General features: G+C 49.3%; 2 protein-coding genes across 3 annotated transcripts; one reads left to right on the top strand and one right to left on the bottom strand.

The window, feature by feature from the left end:
• The first annotated feature begins 4,749 nt into the window (after nt 1-4,749).
• On the top strand, nt 4,750-8,948 carry LOC122370511. Of its 2 annotated transcripts, none has more exons than XM_043346169.1 (3): nt 4,750-4,775; nt 5,965-7,208; nt 7,616-8,948. In XM_043346169.1, exons 2-3 carry the CDS (start codon nt 6,041-6,043, stop codon nt 8,716-8,718), a joined length of 2,271 nt encoding a protein of 756 aa, XP_043202104.1. In that variant the 5' UTR covers nt 4,750-4,775; nt 5,965-6,040; the 3' UTR covers nt 8,719-8,948. The 2 variants fall into 2 exon arrangements, with proteins under 2 accessions (XP_043202104.1, XP_043202105.1); XM_043346170.1 differs by lacking the exon at nt 4,750-4,775 and adding an exon at nt 4,792-4,832.
• A 1,255-nt stretch (nt 8,949-10,203) lies between these two features.
• LOC122370503 (40S ribosomal protein S3-like) lies at nt 10,204-19,848 on the bottom strand. The gene is made up of 4 exons (XM_043346154.1): nt 19,684-19,848; nt 19,333-19,480; nt 13,275-13,634; nt 10,204-10,427 (listed from the first exon to the last, which is right to left on the bottom strand). Exons 1-4 carry the CDS (start codon nt 19,711-19,713, stop codon nt 10,240-10,242), a joined length of 726 nt encoding a protein of 241 aa, XP_043202089.1. The 5' UTR covers nt 19,714-19,848; the 3' UTR covers nt 10,204-10,239.
• Nucleotides 19,849-19,964: the final 116 nt, after the last annotated feature.

The raw sequence follows: 19,964 nt of genomic DNA, 5'->3' as shown, positions 1-19,964 counted from the left end.
AAACAAACATACAAACAAAAACTTGAATATCTTTGGCGACAGAGCTTGTTGGGCGAAAAGACATTCCTAATAGCATTTTTTCAGTGTTCAATCTACAGAACTGCTATCTCAGTTCATAACCCCATGTTGAAGGTGAGCTATTCTCTTTAATACGCTCGCGTCTATTTGATGAAGTTATCGTTATCGATTGACCGAAACGGGGACTTCGATAACATTACTTCGATAACGATAATCAATAACGATAAACACAAAAAACGGTATCGTCGATAACGAATTCGATAATCGTTATCGATGGGAGTTATCGAAATGCCCACCACCGCCCACCAGTCGGATAGGTAATGCATACATACCTGCATTGGGGGATGCTTTATTAATCACTACTCACAATTTCTGTTTGACTCGTGTATGAATCACTTCCAAAACACCTTAATTTTGCAGCCCGTGTAACAAGTTTGATGCCAGAACACCTAACTAAGGTCTGGTCACCACTCACCAAGTCAAGTAGCCCTGCCTCTAAAAAAATGTGGTCCTTTTAACCGTATAACTCATTTCTTAGAAGTTTGAAGTTTTGTGTAGTGCAACTGCAGGACTGCGGGATCGGAGCCGGAGCTTGACAGCTCGTCAGCTCGACTTGACAGCTCTGGCTAGAGTCGGAGCTGGAGTAACCGAAGTCGTTTGTACTTCGACTCCGAAGTCAGAGTCGACATTCTCTGGCTTGAAGTCATGCTCATTGCTCTTTAACTGGTTAGTCGAAATTTATGAAGCCGTTTTAGACGGTCGTTTACGGTACGCGTGGAATTCGTGGATGACAATAAAAATTAGCGGTTTCCAGAGGACGGGGGGGGATAAGAGCTAGAGGTTCTGTTGGCCGTTGTGACTGGTGGACGGTGGTTGTATCAGTAAAGGGTTCAGACCAATATAGGCCTATACACTGAGTATTCAAACCTCCTGGACCATCTCATACCACACACCGTTCCGTCATTTCTATCCTCAGGACAGTCAAACTCAAATCCCTCTCCTCCACGCCTCAACCCCTTGTTCCGGGCTGGACGGGCAACTTTATCCCATGCGCGAACCCCCGATAAGAGCACGCCCATAACCGGGTGCGGTGATTGGTGAGTGCTTGGGGTGCTGGTCGGCCTGCCCTCTGGACGGGCTCAGCCTCGGCGACTCACCAGGGTGCTCGCCCAGACCAAATGTCCCCCCTCCCCCTCCCCCTAATTCCTATCTCCTTCCATCTCTGAAATGGTCTCGTCAGACCGAAAAGGCCTAACCCAATAAAAAAAATCCCAGACCGTGGCGAGGTCATCTGACCTCTCACACCAGCATCAGGTACTCGGTCATAGTGAACTGGTGAGCCCCTTCGGCTGTCGTTTTACCTAGCACGGGAGAATGGCCGTTTAAAAGTGGGGGTCTTGCTTGAGGATTGTGAATACTCGAATGTGTGGCTTATGCAGCTGTCACCCCACCCAGAGGACCGAACTTCAGTCTTTGGTGGGTGTACCTGAGCCGCTGAAGTGTCTGAGTTCTCAGTTGTACCGTCGAACTGACCAGCACCAGTATTCTTTTAAAAATGGTTTATTTCTGTTTACATGACTCCATTGTGAATGACCGTTGCAAATACATAGTCACTTTTGAAATGCTTTATGGGCGATTTTTTGGAGGGGATGTCCCCCCCCCCGGATTCCTCGACTGCGGATCCCCCCGTCCCCCCGCTTTCGACGCCCATGCTACCTAAACATTTCCAGGGATGCGGAGTCGTGGTAGCGATTTCCGACTCCGACTCCGACTCCGACTCCGGGTCTGATGCGAAATACGACGCAATCATTAACACTGTCCAATCATTGATCACAGTTTTTTTCATAATCTTTTTTGATACATAGTCACTCATCCGCATTCATCACACCTTATAAGAAACAAACAAAACATTTAAAATTGCCCTGTGCGGCCCACCTGGCCAAGTCGGGCGGCGCCCTAATCCCGGCAAACACCACCCGACCCCGGGGAGAGCTGGGGGATACCTCCCCAACCGGGGAGATCTGTGGGATACCTCCCCAGATCTCCAGATAAATTTATTTCCAGCAAGCAACGCCACAAATTTTGATAAGCTTCCCGGAGTCGGAATCAAGGCAGCCTGGTCGACTCCGACTCCGACTCCGACTCCGGGCTCGCTACCACGACTCCGGGCGACTCCGACTCCGACTCCGACTCCGCATCCCTGCTCTCAAACATCGGTTTACTGGAAAACATGACACACCCGAATATTGCACTCGTTACTCCTCTGAATGACCCTGAGGTTATCTCAGGTCCTGAAGGGTCACCAGCAGTTTTTTAAAACTATTTCTTTTGAATTGATATAAGAGACGACAGACGTGCTAGAGCGGTAAAAACATGTCAGATGTGTTTAACTCGGTGATACGGATCGACTGATATGCAGCATGGCCCTTTCCGGTCAGGCCATGCCCTGACCCGAGGTCAAATTTTCCAAATGACCTTAAAAGTCCGAATTTCATTCGACGCGACTCGACGAGGGGAACACGTTGCTGGCAAAAGTAATGTCGTGGCTCCCTTCAGTCAAAATCTGTTACCTAAAACTTTTTTTCGTATAAACCAGGGATGCAGAGCCATGGACATTTCAGACGGTCCGGCTCCGGCTCCGGCTCCGAGTAAAATGGTCCGGCTCCGGCGGCTCCGGCTCCTTCTCAGTACATCCCCTATGCGATTAATTAAATACCTACGGGTGGAAGAGAAAGGGCGATTGAAATTGGATTGGTAGGTACACGTTGCCTCTGTATTTGCATAACAAAGCTAATTTGAATAGTGAATACCACATGGCCCTGTATTGTCAAACCGAACTAGGTCAATAATTTTTTCCTCTTAAAAAAAGAGCCGGAGTCGCCCCCTTTTTTGACGACTCCGGCTCTGGTTCCGGCTACGGGCTATATTGTATCACGGCTCCGGCTCCGGCTCTGGGCAAAATATGCCGGCTCCGGCTGCTCCGGCTCCGGCTGCTCCGGCTCCGGCTCCGCACCCCTGGTATAAACGGCTATTTTTATATTTTTTGCCCTCTGGAACATGGAATATATCACATAGGACAGGAAAAAGGTAACTGTGAAGGAACGGGAGGAGCTGACGATGATAAGCGCGATCTGACGGTGAGATGAAGATCCTTGCGGAGGCTTGGTTACGGGGACAGTGGACACTACACGACTTATTAGGCACTTCTGGTGTGAAAACTGAAAGGACAATTAATAAACCCACTTTCGGTATCGGTCTCCATTATCGACACTTCAGCCTACCTACATAGCGCCGCGCTTGGATACGCTGCAATGCGTCTTCATGTCATCTGTCAGGTTTGTAGTGGCATCGCAGCGATGTCGCTACCAGCAGCTACGCACCTCCGTCTTTAGGATGTAAGGTAAGGTCATTATAGGGATGCCACTGTATAGAGACTCAGTGATGTCATACAATTCTGTCACTTAGGAACCGTACGTGCCACCACCTATCGGACAGCCATTGAACTAATAGTTTGCAGCTTGTACAACAGATGTCACTATTTTGGATGATACGGTCTTGGATGCTGCGGTGCCAGAAATGTTTTTTGGATGAAACGGTTTTGGATGCTTGCACCCTTGGATGTTTCACTCTTGGATGCTGCAATTCTTCATCCTTGGTTGCTGCCAATTTGGATGATACGATTTTGGATGCTGTGGTCCTGGATGTTGCAGTTTTGGATGTTTCGCTCTTGGATGCTCTGAATCATCCCTAAGGGGTCGGTTTTGGATGTTATTTGGACGTTTTGATCGCTGGATGCTAAGGTTTTGGATGTTGCGTCCCTTGGATGCTGCGCTCTTGGATGCTTCAATACTCACCCATAGAATCTTCGTCGTCCGGGAGACATCGAACGCGGGGTAAAAGAGTTTTTTACACTGAACTCTATAATGGTTTTTTAAAGATTAACTATGCGCCACATTAAAGGGACCCTCCCACCTTCAAAAAAGTTAATGAATTGGCATGAAAGTGATGTCGCTCGGTTCAGAAAGAGCAAAAACGAATATCTACCAAATTTCATCGAAAAATATTCACCGGTTTTCAAGATATTAGACTTTTACTTTTGTTTACTTTTTGGGATCTCCGCTGTTCCTATAGCGACTTTATTTGAAAGTGCGGCATTTGTTGCGCGCAAAGCAGCATATACCACCGCGTGCTACAAAACGTTTTAGTCAAACATTTAAAAATCGTTAGATATCTGCGCTGACGTCACACATTCAGAGGGGTATACCTATGCATTAGCCCCTCTGAATCAAAATGCTGCAATTTTGAAATTCAATATTTCCGATTTAAGGCATTTCTCGATGTTGTGAGTGCCGAAACCGGTAATTGTGAGCCAGGGACCCCATTTTGGCTATCTAAACTCAAATCTAATGTTAAGGTGGGAGGGTCCGCTTTACATAACATTTTAACATTTAACGCTTTTCCTTTCAAAGGTCTCTTCGTTGCCGCGGTAAATGACGTAGCAAACAATATAAACCTTTTAACCACTTTCCCTGACATACTGAATGTGTTTATTTTTTAAAAAATACTCGATTGTTATTGTTTGCTATTTTGATGATTGTTTGTGTGATAAAAAAATCAAAAATATCAGCCATAAGGCATAATTTATTATATGTCATAATATCTGTGGTTGACCAACGGTCAGTACGAACAAAGCACGAAGGCTTCCTTGATCAAAATTCATATTTGTAAGCTTGATTCGCTTGATTCGTTTCGCGATGGTATATCAATATAATTCGTTTATAGCAAAGCTCTATATGTTTATAGCCTTGGTTTGAGTACGTGAATTGTGCGGAATCCAGTTCCAATTCCACAAACTGAAATACAGTTCTGTATATACCGTGATAAACACAAACATGGGATCGGTTGTCGCGCGCGCACGATAGGAGGGGAGGCATAAGTGTTTCCAGTACCCCTCAAAGACGTTTCAATTTTTCAACAAAAAAACTGTTAATTTTGACTTATTATCAATTATTATGCATTTTATTATCCTGATAAAAAGTCGTAGCTTTCTTTTTTGGAAATAATATTAATTTGAATCACTTTTGGACTCTGGCAAGTGGCACTACGACAAGGTTCTTACAGATATGCTACAAGAGGATTGTTGCGTCAGCCGTCAATTCAAATTGCCTTAAAGTGACAAAGTGACCCCCCCCCCTCCCCAACCAGCCAGCAAAATTAGTATTGGCCATAGCTGGTTTTACTTTGGCTAGCTTCAGTACTTTACTCTGGCTGAAGTACAGGCAGTGTCTGGAGCTCTACTGGAGTTGTCACACGATCCCAGAGTTTGCCCCGCACTGCAGCTGGACTTATGCCGCATTGCTTCAGCCGTGTGATAGCTCAACTGTACTTCAGCTACAGTAAGCCAGAGCAGCCAAGAGACAGGCGGACCTGGCAGTAGCAATGCTGTGGCAGGGAGCCGGACTTGGCAGTCTCAGTCTGAAGCCATACCAACTCTGGATTGCTAATGGCAAAGATCGGCTAGCTGGAGTAGAGCCATATCAACCCAACCCCCTTCTTCCACTGGCATTCTGTTTTCACCAGCCAAATCTGGCATGTCAGACTAGTTGCCTGGGCAAAACAGACTTGAGCGAAACCAAATTGCTGGCTGCATCCCCCCCCTTAGGTTGAAAGAAACTAAGGTTGAATTTTAATGGGGCAGTGTATTCACCACACAGTTGCTCATGTAATTTAGTAATTCAAATAAAGATCATACATTCTCATAAACGTTGGGATGATTCTGTAAGTCTGGAACCTTTATTTGTGTCTACCAATTTTAAAAGGTTTGTCATTCATTTATTTTGGAAATAATGAGATTTCTATCCCTAATTTTTAGTCAAAAGTTTTAATAGATGCTCCCTGTGGTTGCAGTCCTTCACATGGTATATTTCATTCATGCATTATTTGCAGGTGACTGGAACAGCTCACAGTGTCCAGTTGTCACTGTGAGTTAGTGCGCCTGGCACAAGGCAGAACTGTCGGCACAATGGAAGGGAGGGTATCCCACAGGCGGCCGTCCACCTCCAGACGAGCTAGCAAGTCAGGCAGCATTCTTGCCAGGATATTGCTCTGTGATGAAGGACCTGCTAAGCGAATGGACTACAAGAGACCACCTTTATCCAACCCAGACCCTGAGTGGTTCCCAGACGAAGACAGCCCTCGGCAGTTACGCCCAAAGAAGCGCCCTAAACCCAAAAAGGTCAAACTGAAAAAGAAAGCCACTGCCCCATCCCCACAGCCAACAAGAGTCAATCCTAAACGAAAACCCGGACCGAACTCTAAGACTGCCAATGCACGGCGCGACAAGCTGGAGGGGGCGGTGGCGGAGCGGCTGCTGCTGGAGGCGGAGCGGGCGGCGGCGCGCCGGCGCCGGCCGGTGGCGGGGCCGCCCAGCCGGCCGAGGAGCTCCGAGACGCCGGCCGACGGCGAGACGCCCTCGCCGGCGGGCTCTCAGCAGAGACAGGGCCTCGCCGAGGCCAAGGACGAGCCGCCAGAGGACGCCGAGCAGCACCCGGCAGAGGGCGAGCAGGAGGCGGCAGGGCCAGGGGCCGAGCAGGAGGCGGCAGAGGACGCCAATGATGTGGTGGAAGCCGAGCAGGCGGGGGAGGTCGAGCAGGAGACTGCGGAGGAAGCCGAGCAGGAAGCGGAGGAGGCCATGGACGAGCGGCAGCCGCGGCGGGAGGATCTGGAGCATCTTCAGCACGAGTCAGACGGCGAGAGACCGGGGTCGGACGACCCAACGTCAGCATCGGAGCCAGCAGTGAATGGTGAGCGCTGTCAGTCCCAGAGGACGCATAAATACACCCGCCGACGCGAGCAATTTGCTGCCGCCGCCAGTTCCGACAGCGACACTGACGACGAGACTGGACCGGGCCGACGGAGAGCGAGAGAGGCCAACTCGAGTAAATCCCGTGCCCGCGGCGGTGTCAGAACCCGCGGGTCGGCGGCGGTGCAGAAAGCCGGAGCCCGCTCGGTCGACCACGTCCACAGACCGGGCGGCTCGGCACGGACGGTGACGGTCGCGCAGCCCGGCAAGGTCGACCCGGGCCAGGTCAAGGACGGCGCCGACCCGGACCCGGACGAGGTGCTGTTCGGCGAGGCCACCGCGGGGGAGGGACAACTGGCGTCTTCAATGATGCCGACAATCACTAAGAGTAAGTGGTTCGAAGGCCATAAGCTGCGCACCAGGCAATGACGATAAATTGTTCGATATTTGGTTCATTCCTGAACAAAAGGCATATTCATGTGTTCCGTGTCTCCGTGTCATGGTAGGTTATGTGGTGGTCCGGTTCCCAGTACTTCATAAATCGAGTGTTTTTAACAAAAATAATGTGTGCTTACAGCGTCTCCTTCTCTTCATATTTTCATCCGTATGTCGTGGTTGCAGCTTTCATAATTTTGCCTTATTTGCCGTACATTTGTTGCTGTATTTGCTCCGGCCAGCTCATTGCTTCAGTTGGAATCACGTTTGGCCCCTGCCTTTTAACGTTTTCCCGTTTATAATTATGTGTACAGTTGCACGAGCTGATTTTTGTGCTCCGATTGTCTGGTGTGCCCGCAGAGGGGATGCGGTGCATACCACGGATGCGGCACTTGCTGTTCCAGTCGCGCCTGGTGCACCGTGCCGCCGCCGAGTACCGGGAGCTGCTGCCGCCGCCGGAGACCGATCAGTCGGCCGACTGCGTGCCACCCGGCAGCCGCGGCCGCCGCCTGCTGGTGCTGCGCCAGTCGCGGCCGGCCAGCCTGGCCGACAAGGTGCAGGACGACCGGCCCGCGGCGCGCCAGACCGTGCTGCCGCCGGCCAGCATGCCGCAGGCGCTGCGCGTCATCCACGAGCTGCGCGTACAGAACCTGCACCTGCAGGCGGCCCTGCTGCGCGCCGGTATCGAGCCGCTGCGCCCCGCGCCCGAGACCCAGGCCGAGCCGGGCCAGCTGCCGCGGCTCCGCCCCGGCCGCGGCTCGCACAAGGAGCTCGCCATGGTGGCCGCCACCCGTCTGCGCCACCTGGAGCGGCTCGAGGCGGGCATGGAGCGCGTGTTCAGCACCGCCCAGATCGGCATCATCTGCGGCGAGGATAACCGCGCCGTGAAAAAGTGGTCCGAGAAGGACCTGTGGCGGGCCATCGAGCTGCGCACCATGTGCTCGCGCAAGGTGTTTGACTACGTGCGCAGCTCGCTCGGTGTGCCGCTGCCGTGCGTGGCCACGCTGCACCTGCGCTGCAAGGGCCACCCGGAGCTGGAGGCGGCGCTGGAGCGGGCCGTGGGTGCGCCGGCGCCACGCTGTCCCACCTGCCGCCGCAACCGCGACGACGCCGCCACAGAGGAGGAGCGCCGCCAGTACGAGCCGCGGCCGCGGCCGCCCAAACGGCGCCACAAGGAGGACGGCGCCGCCGCCAGGAGGAAGAAGGCCCGACTGCAGGTGGCGCGGCGGACGGGCCGGCCGGTCGGCAGCGGCGTCCAGGTGCCCTCTGACGGCAAACTCATCAGCTGGAAGCCGATCGAGCCGCCGGCGCCGCGGTTCGTCGGACCGACGGCGCACTGGAGCACGGTGGATGCCGAGGATCAGTCGGCGTCGGACGGGGACGACCAGAGCGACGGCGAGTACTCGGACGAGCGGTACGCCAAGTACCGCGACAGGGTCGTCCAGGAGCCACTGTGGATGTAACCACCGCCGAGCTCGTGGATCCTGTCAATTGTCACATGCCGTACATACCGTAATCGTTAACTGCATGTCGTGTAGAAAGCGGACGCCTTTCAGTGTGCGTATGGTCGCCTGCGGGCTTTTCATACCAGACATTTTGCGTGGCTGGTTGGATGCAGCCAAGCTCCTGTTGATTCATTTGATGGCCAATAAGTGGGCCAATATTACAAATACATTGTTCACCAACACATAAAGCATGCCTTTCGCCTCGTATGTTGTGCAAGAACTTCACTAAATCAGACGCGCTTTTGCGAGTGCAAGTGAGTTCCAGTTATCGCGTCTCAGATGAACCTAACGATGAGCGTTTATTGTATGGCTTATTCTGGCTTATTCTACCTTCGAAGCTAGTTCAGAGATAGAGGTTCGGGGGCGATCTTCATTATGCAGAGATCCGCGTCACCGCGGCGTTATCCACCGCTGACCAGCCGACTTAACCCACCCATGAGCGACGGATGGATGCGGGACAAAATCCCGATATGGGATTTAGAATTATCAGTTGGCGGGAAAAAAATTGAAGGAGCTTGAGCACTTCGCCACTGCCGAGACCAGCTCTACAAGAGACAAGTCGCAATTAAACATCTTTCCGTCGTTGTCAATTTGCAAGAGCGTTGCATGACTAAGGTTCATATTGAACTCTCGTCCTACTCGATCACTCAGGCATCACGATGACTCGCTTTAGACTTGCCGCTCAGCTCGGCTCTGTTACGCCCCCATACCGTGCTCGGTTTCCCACCACCCCGCGACTTGTGAGCCAAGCCGTGTGTTGTGCCCCACCCCGGTGGTCCACTATTCGCTCCGCCCGTGTCCTGTCCCCGGCTCTACTGTGTACCCTCTCTCGGCTCGGACCGCTGCCACCTTGTAACCGAATTCCACTCCACCCAGTCCCGAGTCAGAGCTCCGTCGCTGTTTTTTTATCAACATGCTGTCAGTTTTTCCCACATCAGGAAGTTATTGCTGGCGTTTCTTGGCCTCTCATTGGTCAAATGTATAGACTACGTGAATCTGACCAATGAGAGGCAAAGAAACAGCAACTGCGACCGAACAACACCCGGGCAAGTGTCCACTCCGCCCGCTTCTATCACACTGTCTCCGTCTCAGCCCCGCGGTTCCGTACCGCCCCACTCTGACCCGGTCAGTCTCGGCTCGCCGTGCCGCTGTCCCTTCCTCCTCCAATATGTATGTACTGGCGCGTCTCCGCACTTGATGCTCCGTCCCATTCCCACCGTGCAGTCTGCTGTTACGACCTGCATCGATCTCAACCACGCAGGTCGTAACAGTGGGTGCTGCATCTGCTCGGTGACTGCCCCCCCCCCCGTGCCCTGCCCCTCCTCAGTGCCACATTTCCCACGCCGCCCGCTCCGTTGTTTTGCCCCGCTCCCAACCCATCCCGGCTCCGCTGTCCCAACCGCCCCGTATCTCGCCCGTCCCTCCAGTCAACACTCGGGCGGATTGACACAGCGTCGGTCGTGTATTGGTAGGGAGTGTCTAGGCCTGCGGCGGCGGCACGGGCACCGGCTCGACGGGCTTCTCCTTGGTCTCCGAGTAGGGCTCCTTGGGCAGCTCCTCCTCCTTGGGCTCCACGATCGTGACGTGGTCGGGCAGCGGCTTCTTGGGGCCGATCTTGCCCGTCTGGTCCCACGGCAGCATAATCTTCACCTTGATACCGAGCACGCCTGCAACGGAGCAAAACAGCGGTCAGCAAACCCAACGAAGCGCGTTACAGTGTCGAACACACCACTACGCGAGAACGCTGACAGACACTGATATTTCCAGCGATTGTTTTCAATATCTTACTATTGAAAGAAATTGCACGCAAAACATTTGACGGCAGCAAACTGTTGAACGCAATTATGGCGCGCGAATGACAAAACATGACGATATCTAAATATTGAATATCTTGCTTCATAGGGAATGTTGTAAGTAAAAATAAGCATAGAACGATTCAGCATGGCATGTTTGTTCGAAATGATCGTTTTGCATTATTGCACAAAAAGTAACGAAATTCCGAACGTCAGGACCACTGGAGCTTTGGGTTTGTAACTAAAATGTTTTATTTCGTGTTTTTTTTTTTTTTTGTCTTCGTGAAACAGAAAGTTTGTGACTTAAATGTTTTTTACAAACTTTTTCTTGTCAAGTTTGTAAGTTGTCAACTCAAATTTCATACACGGAGGTTTCGTCAAATCCAGATCTCAAATGTTGGTAATTATTTCTTGTAAACGCCACTGAAAAGCGCATTCGATCGATCTTTTGACGCCCTTTCGCTAGCATGTCCTCAGATTTCACCTTATATCAACGGTTTAGCCGCAAGGAGACAAAAACTATAAAAATAGCCGTTTTCACGAAAAAAAAATCCAAGGTTTGGTGTTTCATTTTTCAAATGAGCAAACATAAACAAACTGTTCATGAACAAGTGACGTCATCGGCCGAATTTTAGTGAACATACAGCGAACAGTTCACGAACATTCATGAGCTGTTCGCGAACACGTTGAAAAGGGGATGGATAAGATCGCCTACCTAACCGTTTCGCTCCTAATTGAGCTAGAACCTCGCAGAATTAGGGAGCGTGTGCGTCGTCACGTCGTTACGAGATACATTAACTGGTATTCAATTTTAAAGTCTGAGCCAACCAGTGACTCAGGTCAGGTGTCCAGGTCAAAGCTATTCGGGTCACAAAACTACTTAGACACACTGCATACCATTCGGTGTGACAGTTCTTTCTGAGTCAATTGATGGTTCAACCAACTCGCCATCTCAATTTGTTCGGGAGTTATCAGCGAAAAGCTCGGACTGCACCAAACAACCTTATTGGACATCTTATATGACGTCATGCAAGGTCTGAAATGCTCAATTCAATTCAAGCCCCAGCGTTGCAAGGATCATGGCAAATCATGATTCCATGTGCTTGAGATTAGTATTGGCGCATTTTCACACATAAAACATGCCTGCAACAGTGTGTGTCACTGTATGAGAATAATAACGCGAAAAGTGTCAAAAATGATAGCGTGTTAATGAACGTTCATGAACGTTCACGAGCGTTCACGAACTTAGTTCGTGAACAGAGCATTGTTCGTCAACATAATATGACCTTGAATGAAGGAATTCGTAAACTATCAAATAAACACAACAAGCAAACAAGCTTTGTTCACGAACTGTTCATGAACAAATATACAAACACCAAACCCCGCGAAAAAGTTTTTTTCGGGAACAACTTTTGACTGAAGAAGGGCAGGAGTTTCATTTTGCAAGCAACGCGATCTTATCGTCATTAACTAGAAGTTGATCCTTAGAGGTTATTTTGTAAAATTGACTTAGGGTCAATGTAATGAACTGACCGGAAAAGGTAATGTTGCGTATCAATCGATCCGTAACGTCGTCCTGAACAATTAAGCTATCAAATGTTATTGCAAAGAAACTGTTGGGGACCTCCCATGACCCGAGATGAACTCAGGGACATAAGGAGGGGTCACGGGTGCAATTTTCTGGTTCAGTATGCCAATTAAGCCTGTTTGCCTAAGTTAGAAGGGTGTTTAGAAGGACGTTCGTCCAAAAGAGGCGCCTTTGAAATGAATTTTTCTACCGACTTATAAGTACGGAGACGGCGCAATATTGACGTGACCTTGGATCACCAATATCAAGATTCCCGGAGATATATCTTCAGCATACTGTTACTCTTATCATTTATCAATTGCTAACAGTTTCACGGCCATCGCTCAGCCGGTGTAGCAATGAAAAACATTATTAACTTTTTCTGAGGTGAGGTCACTTAACGTGACCTGGTGACCTGACCTTGGGGACCTCGGTCTGAAATTTTCACATGTGCAGAAAAGATGCACGAGCATTGAACAGTTGTGCCGTTTTAAATGTCTGCAAAAAGGGCAGGGGGTCCAAACACCCCCCCCCCCCCGCCCGCGGGATAAGGAACATCACGCAGTGCAAATCCCCTTCTGCTGTCCCCTGGCTGACACGGCACCAGTTCCCGGCGGTCCATTCCCCGGTGGTCGGTAACACTGCGACAGATTAGGTTATGCGGTTCAAAGCCCGTTAACTCTAAGGATTTATGAAGGCTAAAATCGGAGGCAGTCTTTGCTGGCAAAAAAAATGTCTTGCTGTTGGTAAACACTTTTACCCTTGATTAACTATTTCAAAACATGAAATGCAACAATTTTTTTGAAGAAAAAAAAAGCAAGAACTTTTTAAAGATGCATGCTACCATTCTTCACAACATAATAATTTCGAGGATATTGTCAACACACAACTAATAAAGCAAGTCAAAACAGAATCGCTAAGTTTTCTTGACGGAAATTCTCTCCTTAGAGCTGACAGTGCCCATTAGTTGAATACAATGAAATCGCGTCGTAATCTGGAAGCGCCCAATAGCAATATAGGCACTAGTGCACTTAGTCATTGCCCATTATGCGGCAGGAGGACAGCGGAGGGGATGTTGCCCCGGCCCGGCAGAGCCCAGCCTGCGGTCACGGGGCCGGCGAAAGCCGCAGCCGGCGGACCTCCCAGCGGCTCACCTTGCCGGAGCAGGACGTGGCGGCAGGCCTTGTCCACGTAGTCGTTGACCGGGTTACCCGAGTGGATCATCAGGCCCTCGCCAAACTTCATCGACTTGGCGCGCTGTCCGCGCAGTTTGCCGGAGACCACCACCTCGCAGCCCTTGGCGCCAGACTCCATGATGAAGCGCAGCACGCCGTAGCAGGCGCGCCGCACGGCCAGGCCGCCCATCAGCTTGTAGTGGAGCGACTCTGCCTGGGCGATGGCGCAGAGGCCGCGCGTGGCCACCTTCTCGGCGTACAGCTCCAGAGAGCCGTCCGGGAAGCCGAACCGCTTCTGCACCACCGAGGTCAGCTCGCGGATCCGGCGGCCCTTCTCGCCTGCAAACAAACAACAGCACTGTGTCAACATTCCATAACACCCTTCTGATTGCAATGAGAAGGCATGATTAACTGATTCATTGATTAATGGCTAAGGAATTATCTCAGCAGGAACTTGTTTACAACAGTCAGAAAACTGTCAATTTACCAGACTAACCTTGATGAAAACTTACCATAAACAGCTTTATTGGTGTTAGCTTTTTATCATATTGATTTTTTTAATGGGTAATCATAAGTATCATAAGTATCAGATATTTTTCATGCCAACTTCACTGCTAGTGATGCACACATGGGCATATCAGAATTAAAAAGGTTAGAGCTAACTTGTCATATGCATGTGCATTATTTTTAACCCGGCAGTTGCTGGGGTATTTCGCCACCCACCGTTTGCTGGGGGGGGGGGGGCGTTAAACGCCCCCAGCCGATAACTCGAGAACCAATAGGCGCAGCGAAACGCACGAGGCGGCAAACGAAAGAACGCGACGAGACGCTTCAGATGAGTACTTGAAAGTTGAATTTTGAGGTCACAGGTCGGGTCAAGGTCAGGTCAAACACCTGAAATCGGGCTTTCAGTAGCATGCACTTCAGGACTTCGCAATGGGCGCCTCTCGTCATAAACTCTGTCAAAACGGTGCACAATCCATCATATAAGGCCTACAAGAGTGTCAGCTCCATGTAGGGGTCAGTAAAGCATAGGTCAGGGTCAAGGTCAGGTCAACCGGGTAGGCACATATCCCCGAAAATCAAAACTGATATTCGCAGTCTGTGACACATGTTTTATGGGTAATTTGGGGCGTAGAATACGATGGTGACATTCACTTTATCATATGTGTACGTGTTTGGCTTAAAAAGTTCAATTTAAGAAATGCATGTATCATGGTCGTGAAGTAGTCACGAGAAATTGCCAAGATTCAGTTCAAGATTTTGGAAAATATGGAACGATAATCAATAATCGAAGATAGCCATTTGATTGTTCATGGTATTGGCAGTCTAATGGCGTTTACGGCATGTCTGTATGTCTATTTTGTGATTTTATATGATTTTTTGAACATATGCCGTTTTTGGCCGAAAACTCAGAAATCATGACGTCACTAAAACCTCGATATCTCAAAAAATTTCCGACCGATTTTTTTGAAACTTTGTCACAATACACTTCAATCAATTCCCTACAGGTACCCAAAATTTGGCGCGCCTGCGGCGCGCCGTTTTTATGCTATGGCCCGGCGAAAAAAAGTGGGGGCGTTTAACGCCCCCCCCCCCCCAGCAACTCGCGGGTTCAACAGTTGTACCAATTTAGCTAGTAGTCAGATAAATTGGTCATGAATCCCACAGCACGTCTGATTTGTGCTGTACTAGTCTTTCCTAAATTTTTGCCCTGAAAACAGCAGTACACATGGGGATATGTTTCAATAATACAGACCGGATACCTTTTTCATATATATCTCAGTAATAATTGATGCATTAAATCATTTTAGTCTGTGTTGTTGACACTGTTGCTTTTCTAAGTACCTAATTCAGAGTAAGGTGAAAAAAGGTTTAGTTATGGCATCTTGCTGCAATATTGTGTTCTGCAAACATAAGCTAGAAATGCCAGACATCCATCCAAAGCAATTTGTGAACATAAGAAGATGTTAGTCATGAACTTCTAAAAAGCTGCTTACACTACAACTTGAAGCCAATACTAGGCTAAGCCTGCAAGATATCACAGCTGGTTTTAAATGAAAACCAGAAAGTGTTTAAGGGTGAAAGCTTGATTTACTATGAATTAAACTCACCTGCATATAAATAGTAATAACACACATCAGGACACACTGATGACACCAGAGAAAGCGACTAAGTTCCCACCTAGGTGATCATGAAAAGTTTCAACAAGAGAAAAACAAGCAAATGTTTTGCTACCAAGCTTATTTTGTGGTATGTCAGAAGCTTCAATCAAACTACAAGAAAATGATAGCTCAAAATGTGTGTCATTCTTTGAATATGTCTCACTTTCAAGGATCCATAGCTGCTAGTTTATTGTTTGAACAATAATGCATGCCATCACACATGGGATTGATGCATGTTTCATCATCTATTTTCATTGTCTGTTTTACTTTTTTGATTTTGACTGAAAAAGATACCCAACTAAATGAACGTTTAGATACCCAACTAAATGTCATTTATAATTTGTCACTGTTTCTACCATAAATTGGATTTTGACAGCATGTCCTGTTAATAGATCCCTGACATTCTTTTGAATGACATTTAAATCTTTTCACATAACTGTCTTAGCGTAACCGGACAAATCTTCGTATGGCATTTCTTCGTCGCGCAATTCTTCGTCCGCATTTCTTCGTCCGCAAATCTTCGTCGGCGCATTTATTCGTGTCGCATTACTTCGTCTCGCATTTCTTCGTAGGTGCAAAAATTCGTAGCGCATTTCTTCGTATCCGCATTTCTTCGTCGGCGCATTTCTTCGTCAAGCATTTTTTCGTCCACGCATTTCTTCGTCTACGCAAATCTTCGTCCGCATTTCTTCGTCCACGCAAATCTTCGTCTGCGCATATCTTCGTCCGCAAATCTTCGTCCCCGCAAATCTTCGTCCGCAAATCTTCGTCCGCATTTTTTCGTCCACGCATTTCTTCGTCTACGCAAATCTTCGTCCGCATTTCTTCGTCCACGCAAATCTTCGTCCCCGCAAATCTTCGTCCGCAAATCTTCGTCCGCAAATCTTCGTCCGCAAATCTTCGTCCGCAAATTTTCGTCCGCATTTTTCGTCCACGCATTTCTTCGTCCAATCAAATCTTCGTCCGCAAATCTTTGTCTGCGCTATCTTCGTCTCCGCAAACATTCGTCCACAAATGTGGTTCAATAAAACCAAGAAGAAATATCAGACAGTCAAGTGAATGACGAATTTGATGCATGGAATGGATGATCGAAACTTTTGAAGTCAGGTAGATGAGGTCAGTCAGGTATATTTGGGAGCCGACAATTGTAACATTTCATATCATTTGTATCCCGGACATTCTTTTTTTCGCGGTCGTTGAATGACAATATAATCTCTTGTACCTTCGCCGGCATAGGAGGCGGAACGGGGAGGGCACCGGGGCACCGTTCCCCTCTTTAATTTTGGCCTTTTAACAGTAGCCCTATGGGCGTTGCATGGAAAGCATTGGACCAAAAGTCGGCAGTGCCGTGGCCCCCCTTAATTGAAGATGTTCCGCCGCTACTGCCCGCCGGACCTATTTGTTTTCTACGGTACACGCCGGCCGAGGGGGCTGGTACGACCCCCCCCCCCCCCCCCCCATCGCCGTTTCGCCACTGGTGGAGCTAGCGCGTCGCGGAAAAAAAACGAGCGTGTGCGCCGTTACGAGCCGCAGAGATTAATACCCGATGTTAAGGCCTTCTAGGTCAGGGGTCGGCATACTGCCCGGCCCGCGGGCCGGATCCGGCCAGGTGGGTGACGGTTGGATCCGGCCCGCGACCATCTGACGTCCGGCCCGCGGCTGGTATCAGCGACTTACGAGTACATCGTGTTCCGGCCCGCGGTTCCTTCATAAATCGAATCCGATATAAAAGTGACTCAAATGTGCTTTGGCACAACAGTTCTTCCTTCGCACACTCCATGAGTTTATAAACACCATTTGCGGGTGTTTTTGTCTAATTCTACTTCTAGACAAAACTTGCAACGGTAAGATTTGGTCAGCAGCTTTTGCGCGCAGCATCAACGACTGCTGGCTGCGTGCACTTGGCGGCTTCACGTGGTCTACTCGCTTTCCAGGCGGTGTGTGTGTGGGGGCCGGCGGGGGGCGGGCCGGAACACGATGTAATTCGCTGATACCAGCCGCGGGCCGGACGTCAGATGGTCGCGGGCAGGATCCAACCGTCACCCACCTGGCCGGATCCGGCCCGCGGGCCGTATGCCGACCCCTGACCTAGAAGGCCTTAAAATCGGGTATTAATCTCTGCGGCTCGTAACGGCGCACAAGCTCGTTTTTTTTCCGCGACGCGCTAGCTCCACCAGTGGCGAAACGGCGATGGGGGGGGGCGTACCCGCCCCCTCGGCCGGCGTGGGGGGGGGCGTACCCGCCCCCTCGGCCGGCGTGTACCACGTACATATCACGTAGAAAACAAATAGGTCCGGCGGGCAGTAGCGGCGGAACATCTTCAATTAAGGGGGGGGGGGGCACGGCACTGCCGACTTTTGGTCCAATGCTTTCCATGCAACGCCCATAGGGCTACTGTTAAAAGGCCAAAATAAAAGAGGGGAACGGTGCCCCGCCCCGGTGCCCTCCCCGTTCCGCCGCCTATGCCGGCGAAGGTACAAGAGATTATATTGTCATTCAACGACCGCGAAAAAAAAAGAATGTCCGGGACTCCGGGACACAAATGATATGAAATGTTACAATTGTCGGCTCCCAAATACAAGAGCTTCACCTGACTGACCTCATCTACCTGACTTCAAAAGTTTCGATCATCCATTCCATGCATCAAATTCGTCATTCACTTGACTATCTGATATTTCTTCATGGTTTTATTGAACCACATTTGTGGACGAATGTTTGCGGAGACGAAGATAGCGCAGACAAAGATTTGCGGACGAAGATTTGATTGGACGAAGAAATGCGTGGACGAAAAATGCGGACGAAGATTTGCGGACGAAGATTTGCGGACGAAGATTTGCGGACGAAGATTTGCGGACGAAGATTTGCGGACGAAGATTTGCGGACGAAGATTTGCGGGGACGAAGATTTGCGTGGACGAAGAAATGCGGACGAAGATTTGCGTAGACGAAGAAATGCGTGGACGAAAAAATGCGGACGAAGATTTGCGGACGAAGATTTGCGGGGACGAAGATTTGCGGACGAAGATATGCGCAGACGAAGATTTGCGTGGACGAAGAAATGCGGACGAAGATTTGCGTAGACGAAGAAATGCGTGGACGAAAAAATGCTTGACGAAGAAATGCGCCGACGAAGAAATGCGGATACGAAGAAATGCGCTACGAATTTTTGCACCTACGAAGAAATGCGAGACGAAGTAATGCGACACGAATAAATGCGCCGACGAAGATTTGCGGACGAAGAAATGCGGACGAAGAATTGCGCGACGAAGAAATGCCATACGAAGATTTGTCCTGGAATCCTGTCTTAGTATCTATTCTGGTAAATCCTTGCTGTACCCAGAAGAACCACATTCTTTGTCAAACACACCATGCTATGAAGAAGCTCACCGACATAAAATCAAAGCATGCGAGAGAAAGCTTACTGCATTATTAACCCTTTGATCAGCATATAGCATAACAATCAATTTACTGAACATCAGCAAGTAAAATATTTATAATTGATTTATCACAGCTGACAGGGCTGCGGAGTCGGAGTCGGAGTCGGTCGGAGTCGACAGTTGTGATCAGAGTCGGAGTCGATTTTAGAAACCCGAGCCGGAGTCTGAGTCGGAGTCACCGAAAATCTGTCGACTCCGCAGCCTTGCTAGGTCTGCGGAGTCGGAGTCGGGAGTTGGTCGGAGTCGACAATTCTGCCCGGAGTCGGAGTCTGAGTCGGAGCTGGTTTTAGAAAGCCGGAGTCAGAGTCGGAGTCGCCGAAAATCCATCGACTCCACAGCCCTGATCACAGACTTCCATCCCATACTTTACTATGAAAGTTGTGTGATGTGTCCGGATGACACAAGGGCACCAACAACCCCAACCAGCTCCACTCACCAAGAACGCTCTGGGTCCTGGTGGCCAGGATGATGATCTCCCGACGGCCCGGGGTCGCACGGACCTCCACACCGCTGTATCCATCCTCGGCCAGCTCACGAGTCAGAAACTCATTGAGCTCAGCCTCAAACACTCCCTTCTTCACAAACTGAAAAATGTGAATAACAGCATATGGTCACATCAAATAATGATTGTCTTATTTCTACCACAATATGCATTTACTGACCTGAACGACATGCAACAAACAGTGATTTCAACGCGCATTACGTTGCATCAGGTCCACGCCATTTTTGCGATGATACCAGTATTATTTAATTTATGCATCATAGCTTATAAAAAAACAATAAATACCTTCTTTTTCGTTGACAGGTCCCTCGCCATGTTTGCGGTGTAAGGGGAAAGGAAGAGCCGCCGGCGCTGCCGTTTATCAAAGGAATAAAATATTTTAGCAGAACATTTATTAAAAATGAGTTAGTTTTTGTCTTATTTCAGACAAATTCAATGTCAAGAAATGTTTGGAATTTATATTTCATTGTACAAAAGGACTTATATGTTCTGTTGTTCTCATCTCCCCTGCATTCAATGAGGCGAAAAATGTATTTTGGACAACAAGATAAAAGTTTTGTAGTTTT

Source organism: Amphibalanus amphitrite, unplaced genomic scaffold (genome assembly GCF_019059575.1).
Source record: "Amphibalanus amphitrite isolate SeventyFive unplaced genomic scaffold, NRLGWU_Aamphi_draft 001138F_arrow, whole genome shotgun sequence".
NCBI classification, from domain to species: domain Eukaryota; kingdom Metazoa; phylum Arthropoda; class Thecostraca; order Balanomorpha; family Balanidae; genus Amphibalanus; species Amphibalanus amphitrite.
The sequence above is the reverse complement of the archived record's forward strand: the minus strand, read 5'-3'. Positions and strand labels throughout refer to the sequence as shown.